Genomic DNA, 10,014 nt, shown 5'->3' with positions numbered 1-10,014 from the left:
AGGCTAGATGGGCAGATAAATCATACTTCCATATCTGCAATACTATAATATAGAATACTGAATTTTTCTGCCTATAAGCCATTGCCTTTAGCTTGACTTTCATTATGCAGATCTCAGAGCTATGTTAATTCATATTGATGGGCAATACAAGAATGGCCTTCCCGGTATTTTGTGAAATATTTCAGCCTGATAAATGTATAGAGTGGGGAAATGGTTATCAAAACTTTGGAAAAACAAACTAATACATGTGCAGCTTTCAAGATTTTATTAAAACTTTTGTAAGGAATCAATGCAGAATCATCACTTTTATTTTAGACATTGTTAACCCGTTTGAAAGATCCAACGGTGGGGTTCCTGGCGCCCCAGTCAGTGTATCGCCTGTATTCCCCAGGCCGTAGGTAGTATTGACGACCTCTGTAGTGTGGTTCTTCATAGAAGATCCAATGGCCGTCAAGCACGTTGCACGACTGGATATTGTGGAAGCGGAAATTATCTCTGAGTTGAGGGCAGTCCTCTGTGAAATCCTTCATATACCCACCAAGGTCTCCGCTCTCATAAATCTTTAGCTTGAAGGAGCCATTGTGCTGTAAGAGCAAAATTAAAAGGATAGGGACAAAAGCATGAATCCACCTTCTGTTTTTTTCATTGAGAAATAGAATTGACTTCAGCAAATCTTATCTTCAAATAAATAGATATTGTCAATCAAGTATATTCAAAGTTAAATCGAGTATAACGTGTATGAAACAACCATCCATCAAACTGTCAAATGCAGAATCTGCTGATACAGAAGTGAAAGGTAGTATTCATCCTGATTATAAGCTTGTCTTTGCTCAGTAACCACTCAGGATGCTCTGCTGTCAATGTAGTAAATGTTTTTATTATTTGGTACAGGCTAGGAAGACGAGGTAACAAAGAGTAGCCACAGATTGGACAGATAGCCTTGGGCTCTATAAGCCAAAATTGAAGATAATTTTGGAAGAAGGCAAATTGTTGATGTGTCTAGACCGCACTTCTCTTCAAGGCTGTCAAGTATAATTTCCAGGAAATGTGTTAATGAATATAAGACATTGTGACCACGACTTCTCTAAATGTGTAAATGAGGATGGTAATAGTAATGGGTAAGCAGGGCTAGGGAACTGATGGTGAAGATGCTAAAAGCAAGGACCAGGTTATAGACAATTTTTTAGCTCATAATGAAAATGGTCTTAACACAAAATATATTACGCAATTAGCGGATATAGTAGGCCTTGCACCACAGGGCTCTACACCCTCATACTAAAGGGGGTACATAGGCACCAATCACAAATCTATGAAAATGAAGCATCATAGCAGCGGGAGCTTTGTATTTGGTACATTTTGTGTTTCTTTTTATCACTGTATCCAAACTGTGTATATAACTGGTACTCAGTAAGCCTCATTTAGACCAAGTCAAAAGTGTGAAAATAGCTTTAAATGTGCTTGGGGTTTTGTTACACGTTGCCATAGAACTATCAAATGTATCAGTCTCCCAGAATTATCTCCTTTGTGGCAGAAGATATTCATTGGTGCAGATACATACTCTGAAGATACTCTGGGGTGGGTGCACGGGCTCTAGGGTATATGTTCTTGTCCTTCACATGACTGGTATACAGTTTACCAACTTTCTCACAAATAAGAAGCAAATATACAACCTGGTATCACATCAAGGACCAACAATGTATATTTGTTACAAATTTCGAAGTCAGAAAGGATAGTAATAATGAGAATTTAAATTAAACATATTTCTTGAGTCCCTGGTCATTTATGCCCACATGAATAATGTCAGAGTGTTGAAAACGTATGTCTGTAAAATTAATGTCTGTAGAATAAATATATGATGTGTGTGTGTATGTGTTCCCATAGAATGCTTGTAGGATATGTAGTATGTGTGCTCCAGATTTTCTTTTGGGGTACCTCATACCGGGATAGGCTCTGCTAGAGTCATAATTTTTCCAGTGGTGTAGCTAAGGGGGCGGAACAAGTCGTCCATTGGCCGCCAGACCAGCCTCCCCCCGGAACAAGTCGGCCGCAACTTAGGGTCCGCCCTGGGTGGCACTAGGTCTAGCTACGCCACTGCATTCTTCTGGTAGAGTGTAACTGGTGGATAGGCCTGGGCCTACCCATTTGTGTACCTTGTGGCCTATATTCTGAATTGTAACTAAAGTAATTAAAGTTCTTGTTTAGCTACGACTGCATGAACCACCTCATCCTAACAACAAAGAACTCAATGGTGTAACTGAGCAGTCACATTTTTCGAAAGGATTCATACCTGGCGTTGTTAATAATTCGAATGCATGCACATTGTTTTAATACAGACACAAACAGTGGAATATCATCAAATTGTGTAGTGTAATGATCAATGAAAATCTCATTGGTGACAACAATGTACACATTCATGCAAACTGCCAGGTCAATAAAGCTCAGTTCAAGCAATTCCAAACCGTAGTACCAGTTCAGCTAACAGCGCTCACCATGGTCTTTATCACATTGTTGAAGAAAGAAGGCAAATATGTATTCTTTTTAACAATGATAGTGTTATGGCTTGTTTCTATCGAGTTTCACTTTGTTATAGTCACACTTTTTGCCTGTTCACCCCCCATTTTTTGTGGACTGACTGACACTGGTGATAGTTGACTCTGACTGTGCCCTGGGATCTGCTAGCCAGGCCTAGGGCCAGGGTTATGTTAAACACAAACACATACATTGAGGTACACTTATAAGTTCCTTGTAGATAATAGGGCAAGGGGGTAGAAACTACCTATAAGTCCCTAGTATATATTAGAGCATGTCCGTTTAGAGGCCAGCAGCCTTTGTTTCACTTGCACGTGTGCACTGCTGAGATCCAGAGGTCATTTTTAAAGCAGCCTGGTGTTGCAGCTCTACTTTTAAAACTAAATTCAGTGCAAACTCGACTTTGGTGGTAGGGGCACTTTATAAGTGATAATCTACCTTTTTATTACAGTTTGGGCACCCCCCAGGTCTCCCCTAGGTGTTCCAGGGGTGTGGGGGCATGCACCGATAAGCAGGGTCCCTATAAAAAGGTGTTTTATAAACCCTAGTGAGTAAAAGCTGTCCATTTTGCTTTTCTGCGGTGTAGGAAATCCACTACAAAGTTGAATTTGGTGCTGAGGGCACTGTGAAGTGTTAATCTACATCATTTTTACATATTAGACCCCCTCAGGTCTCCCCTAGGTATCACAGGGGTAGGGTGTCTTGTGATTATGAGCAGGGTCTATGTAAAAGATGTAAAAGAGTTTTTTTTTAACCCTGGTGAGGAAGAAATTGCACATTTAATTTTCTGCATTGTAGATAGTATGCCTCATAGGCTACCATGACAATATGTTATGGGCGCATAACTATTGCTCGGAAATTATGTAAAATACCATTCAAGGACTGAATAGAATGGTATTGATAAATCCAATAATATGTCATTGCTGAATGAATGTATCCTAACTTTTACAGAAAGTAAGTTATAATACCTTCTTTTCTGTAAGTCAAAATCCAGCCTCTGGCACTCTTTCCTGATTGAACAGCCCGAGGGGATTAGACAAGCTGCCTTGATTAGGTGATAAGTGGTCTGGCCAGGCAGAGGCTAGCTGATTATGAGAGCTCTGTGGGGCACAGGAATGCCAAAGCAGTGGGATGGGCCATAATGCATGAGCTTCAAAGGAGAGCAGTCTGAAATCACAAGAAGAAGGGGGATAGTCCTGCTGGATTCCTGATCTTTACCCAGGGTCATGCCTGGTGAAAACTGCGCCTACTGCACTATCTGGGACTATATCTCTGAGGACTTTGCCTTCCTTCAAGAAGCAATAAGGAGTGGACTCCCTCCAGCTACAGGTTAACAGGGCTTAACTGACCCTTCTTCAGCCAGAGTCCCCCTCCTGGAGTGTGTCCAATGGAATTTTAAGGGGTTGACCTTAGTGCATGTGGGAAGTGAAGTTCAGGGCTGCCAAGGACTATCTAGGAGATCCCAGACCCATGGATTAGTATTTTGAACACTTTGAACCCCCCAGGAGACCTTCTAAAAGGACCTCCAGAAGTTTGAGAAACTTTGAGAAACTTTTTGGAAAATGCTCCTCAAGATTACCGTCTCGACCGCAAGAGCCAAGCAGGCCACCTTCAACTGCAACCAGGCCCAGATTCCAGGTTCGTCCCGCTGAAGAGCTCCGGAGGTCTGACTACCAGAGTTCGACCAGGATCTCCCTGAAAGTCAAGCAGGTGAATCCTCACCAAATCTGGACTGGTGGAGAGTAGTGAGGGCCCTCGGCGGAAATAGCTCCGAAAATGTTTCTGAGTGCGTAGGTAAAACTTTGACCGAGGCCTACCGCGTGGGGTATCTGAGCAGGGTTCTATCGTAGTCAGCCTCAAAGTTTGACTTTGTCCCAGTCACACAAGATCAGATGTCCAGAATTTACGCTATTGGTTTCTAAGCACTAGAAAGTGTTCCCTACATTGGATGTTGGTCATTTTGATGTCATTTTAAAGATACAAATATTTCCTATTTTTTTAAATTGGTGTGGGATGTTTATTGTGTGTTGTGTCTTACATATTTACTGTATTGGTGTTTTTTAATGCTTTACATGCCTGTCTCCTAAGTTAAACCTTATTGTTCAGTATCAGTTAGCAAGAGTTGAGCAAGGGACTCATTTCTAGAGACCCTTTTAAGGACCCAGTGCTGTGCTAGTGGACTTATTGCCAGTGGTAGGTGTACACTTACAACTACTAATAACCCACTTTTAAACACATGTCCAACCTTTCTCTGTGAATCATTGATGAAACTCAGAGATACAGAGATATTTTCTTGTGGATAGCTTCTAGTTAACAGTCATAACTCAAAGGTTATGATAAGTTTTATTCCAAGGGGGCATATTCCAACTTCACTAAACGTCCCTGATTGTCCTTTGAGGAAGAAAGCATTGTGAAACCCATGTGTGAAACTGGCGAGTTATACAATTCTGAAAAGTAGTAAACAAATCCAAATTCTGATAGATGTCATTCATGAGGATCACTCCTGATTTTCCTGAAAAAACTCATTATTCCAAAACAGAATTGTGACAGTAAATAGAAAAATGGAAATAAGTGGCAATATTTTCATCTTCAATTTTTTGCACGAAGGCTGATCTACAAAAGTAATATACTGGTATATCTATCCGACACTTCTAGTCCCAGAGATATAAAGTGCTTGTTGGTTTGTCCATAAGCACTTTATGACCCCCAGAGACATCTAATGAGTTGTGACTTATAATTCTTTTTCATTGTGTTTCTACTATGACTCAATTCAAAAGGTAAAACCTAACAAATAAAAAATGGGCATGAAGAAAAGCTATGCATTGTTGAAATGTGAACAATAATTTTAGAAATAGGGGTAATATTTATATCACTCTCACTTTGAGATTAATCTTTTTATCAGGTGCTTCTGAGTGAGTTTTACAAATGGTGTTCTTTTGTGCACACTGACACATTTAAAAGCAAAAAATGTAGAGAAATCAATTGAGAATAACAAATGTACTTCTATTTAAATTCCCAAACTTCTCAAAATAAAAACAGTAAACCACTTGTGTGGATGAGCCTCGCACTTTCAACAGGAAAGACCCCAAAATACAACATGAAAACATCAAAGATGTTTTCGTTGAAATTCAGTAATTCTCTGGATCTCGGATGCTGTGGCTACACCTCCAATACGCACACATAGGCAAAGACTATTGGGGACCTTGCTGGGTTGGAACCATATCTGTGGTTGCCCTCAGCAATTGTGGTGGCTAAGGATTTTTGTTGCAAGGAATAGAAGGGAATTGTATCTCCTACTTTAGATGAATGGATAGTTTTCGTATCTTTCTTTTTAGGCTTGATTGAGCTGCCACTTACTTGTGAGATAAGCATGACAACATTGGTCTTACAACTCATGGTCCTTTGAAGGATTATATAAGCCTCAAACAGCCTTATGTTTCAGACAGAACAGAAGCACTGGTTCAGAGCAAATTGCAAGCCAGATAGCAACAACGACCTGAAAAAGGTCTCCCTATTCCCTCATGGCCCAGTGCCTCCAAAAGGTTGATAAATAGACGATGCTGTGGAAAAGTCAATATCCGTTAAAGACATATCTGATAGGTGACTCACTTTGACCTAGCTGTGCCAGGCATTTCAGATGCATCATCCTGCCAGATGTCCCCACACTAACTGAATGACTAATATCTCTGAGGCTGGTAAGCTGGAGAGGAGGCAGTGCTCCCCTTCCACCTTTCTCTGTCCTGCCCTTTCTTGTGTGTCAAATTTGGAAGCCATTAGTATTCTCTTCCTCTATCAGAGATTCGGGGACTTTGAGTGATTCACCAGTTTTAGTTGGAGCCAGAAACATTTAAGGAGTTTTTAAACACTTTAGATTATAAACACCTCCTAATCACCCCCGAACGCCAGGCAGCCGCTTCCAATCTCCAGAAACTGTTAAAAAGTGAATTCATCCAGGACTAGCAATAGCACATTGAGGCAAACAGCACACTTCTTCCTATACATTAGGCCCATACTTTCTTGCTATTCACAAGGAGAGTCGACACAATACAGTGATAGTTCTCACATTGTACCCCCAATGCTAAGGCAATCCCTGCTAGCCTGTTATGGCGTCCCAAAGTAGCTACTAGTCCGCATTCAAAAGGTGAAAAAAATGTAAAGAGCTGTTTCCGAGGGGTGTCCTTTCTGCTGTATTGAATGAAAAATAAAGAATATAAAAAAGTAAAAAAGACTCTGATGCCCTGGGTTGGGTGGGGCTATAGGGGCTCTCCTTCCCTGTAGAAAAAAACTAATTTTGCACCGGGCTAGTAGATCATGACAATTGCTTTTGAACATCCAGCCTCTCACGCAGAGGTGGCTAACTAATGACATGAATGTGTGTGGAGGGGGGGCTGCTAGAATCAGCAGATCTCTTGAACAAAATCAATGAAGGGCGCCACCCCTCCTAGGGGGCGTGGCGCCGTTAGTGGCAGCAAAGTGACGGCAGAGTAGAGATCATCCCTTCCGGGTCCCATAACCCGGAAGTGGACTGGACTAGCTGGCAGAAGCCGGAAGGGCTTAGGGAGGAAGAAAAGGCAGGTGACCCCGGAAGCGGTTTTCGTGGGCGCGAGGCTTGAAAAGCCAGCAAGCCTGAATACGCCCCCTCTTTTGTCCTCTCTCCTGCCAGGGTCGGAGGTCGCATTCAAGTTGCCCACCCACCCATCCCTGAAGCTAAGGTTTTGGGTTAAGCGGGGTCCTGGCGGGGTCCTGGGCAAGAGGAATGACAGGGACTCTGTTAGTAGGTGCCATTTTTGACCCCAGAACAGGTCTTAAAAATCATCATGGGCTCCGGGCTGGCGAGAGATTTGGGGCTGACCTGCTAGTGGCTCTGGATTCTCTAGCTCTACCCTGGAAGCCGTTGGTGGTCACAAGTGGTGGCAGATTATTTACCTGCGGCTCTGTTGACCGGAGGGCAGTCAACCTAAGGAGAGCAGGCTATCTTGGTTGTGGCCTGCTGGCACAGCCCGAAGGCCAAGCAAAGGCCCCTTGGAGAACGGGTTGTAAATATAATGACAATGTGTGATTTTTGAGATTTATTTGAAATGCTGTGGTGTTTATAAGAAAAGTGTTTTTAAAAGATTCTACAATAAATAAGAGAGGCCAATGGAATAATTGGCCAGGAAGTTAATTTAATAAAACGTACACACTGTGAAGACCAAAGCTGGCTCAGGTGTCTCCTTAAGAGAGTGGAGAGGAGTGGTGATGAGAGGGGGGGGGACAAGTGCGCTTTGTATGCCATCTATAAAGCAGGTCCTACCTCTGGGATCTTGCGGCAGGATCGGATGGCGTCGCTGTAGCCCATCCAGTTATGGTGGTCGGGATACTCTCCCTTCTTTAGAAAGTACTGGTTCCCCATGTAGTTGGGCCGCTCGTAGAGCATCCAGGGCCCGTTGTGCACCCGGATGGAGTTGCAGCGGTTGAAGTGAGAGTAGAGCTCGGGGCAGTCAGCGCTGCACTCATGAGAGCGGCCCTGGAAGTTCCGATTCTCGTAGAAGGTGATCTGTGGGGTGAAACGAGAGACACACTGATACACAAGATGCATCAATTAAAACAATCACACACACAAATGTACATTCACCAGCACACTCAGTGCATATTTTAAGAGTAAGTACACTCTGTTTATAGGTAACCATTTCAGAGACGGTCAAGGTTACTAGCTTTGGTTCAGTCGCCTTTGTGGCCTTCCAAAAAAGCAGAGTTTTTCTGCCTTTTTAATGAGCTGTCTCTCAATAGAGACGCAACGTAACATAGAGAAATCAAAATCTCTTTGATAAAGCATATTTTTAAGTTCAGGAATTATTGTGAATACTGCGCAGTGACCCTGACTCGAGGCATCATACATTGGGCTCAAACGTAAGGTCCCTGCTTTCATTATAGGCCTGTTTTGTTGAGTTGGTTCTGACCTTCCATGAAGCCACCAGGCCTCTGGCGTGACACAGTGATGTATTAACACCTTCTCTTAAGGCAGGGTGGCCGGGTACACAGTGAAGACTGGAGCTTAGAGCCTGTCTGATGGTTGGAGAGTGACTGGCTTGAGCCATTTCAGCTATTCACAAACCTACTGATCTCAGCAGCTGCGGCCTTGTACCTATGTTAAGCATTATTGTCATCATTATTATTTACTGTTATTTTGATTATTATTATTTTTAGTACTAGTAGTTGCAGTAGTGGTAGGAGTTACATTAGTGACAGCATCTATAAAGTCAGAACAGCCCGAAGGAAACACATGCCAGTTCTTGATTTAATGTATCTTGCAGCTGTCGGCAGCTTTGCAGCTCACTGTGCAATGGATGCATTTCTCACTATAGTTAATGGTGGAGCTTTTGACTCCAGCTGTTAGTTCAATTGCTGGGACACAACAATAAAGAAACTTGAGCCCAGATCTACAAAGTCATTTAGTGGCTGCAGACTCTGTGATCAGAGGGTTTGCCATAGCAAAACAGATTTGCATTTTGTCCTAATCTCATTTTGAGGTTCAGTAAGTGCCTACAAAATTGCAAAATGGACTTAGAAATGCCCATCGACCCTCCAATCGAAAGTGGTGCGTCTGAGGACTTTCTCCCTAACTGTGGTCTAGAATGCTATGTATCAATGGTTTGCGACTGCAATGTCTGTTAGATCCACTGATGGTTATCGACTCCTCAAAGGAGGTGATCACCCAATCCCATTGGGACCCCGTCACCCTTGCCAACATTAAAACAAGTGTTTGGGAGTGGTCATTGTCAAGCGGACCACTGCCAACTCTTGAATAAACTTTTTAAAAAGAGTAATATGTTTGAAAAATGCAGCCTGTTCCTATAAAGAATCCCAATAAATAGCCCAATCACACTGCAGTTAAATACTTATCATCATCATCACGTGCATCTGCGTAAGAGAAAACCGATAACCTTATTCTGAATATGTGGTGTATCTGACACGATGGCACAACTACGTGCAAAAACATCTGTTTTGCATACTCTATACATTTTCTGTGACGTCGATGCAGCAGAAGCACTGAAGTCTTCAACACATCTGAGCATCATTTCTCATTTTTGCGTTTTGTAGTTCAAGTTCTGCTAAATCCGAATTTGTGTAAAATACAGTTTTGTGCGAGTGTGGCTGGAGCTCGGGTTGTAAAAGCGCGCAAAGCTTACCTTCCCCATGTTGGCTGAGCTCCGAGTGGTCGTGGTGCCGGGATGCTTTCCACACGGCCCTTATATACATTGTCTGCTGCTAGAAGTGCAAGCTCAACAGAGGGCTTTCTCTGCCCAGGAAAGAGAATGCACAGCTCTCGTCACCCGCTATTGTGGCAGGGAATATCCACTCTTTAGCAGGGCTTTGCTTTCTGTGGGTCAAAGGTCACTGCAGTGTCAGGACCTGGCGAAGCACGCTGCACAGGATATGAGCACATAATGATTCTTTGTGGCAAAGAATGTGCTTTTTGCCAACACATGACGAGCGCCAGGCCTT

At 42.7% G+C, this 10,014-nt stretch overlaps 1 protein-coding gene across 1 annotated transcript; it reads right to left on the bottom strand.

Annotated features, from left to right (window-relative positions):
* Positions 1-250: 250 nt before the first annotated feature.
* LOC146858118 (gamma-crystallin-1-like) lies at positions 251-9,771 on the bottom strand. The gene is made up of 3 exons (XM_085646886.1): positions 9,699-9,771; positions 7,823-8,065; positions 251-584 (listed from the first exon to the last, which is right to left on the bottom strand). Exons 1-3 carry the CDS (start codon positions 9,705-9,707, stop codon positions 312-314), a joined length of 525 nt encoding a protein of 174 aa, XP_085503012.1. The 5' UTR covers positions 9,708-9,771; the 3' UTR covers positions 251-311.
* Positions 9,772-10,014: the final 243 nt, after the last annotated feature.

This window comes from Triturus cristatus, chromosome 3_2, assembly GCF_964204655.1.
Source record: "Triturus cristatus chromosome 3_2, aTriCri1.1, whole genome shotgun sequence".
Lineage (NCBI taxonomy): Eukaryota > Metazoa > Chordata > Amphibia > Caudata > Salamandridae > Triturus > Triturus cristatus.
The sequence above is the reverse complement of the archived record's forward strand: the minus strand, read 5'-3'. Positions and strand labels throughout refer to the sequence as shown.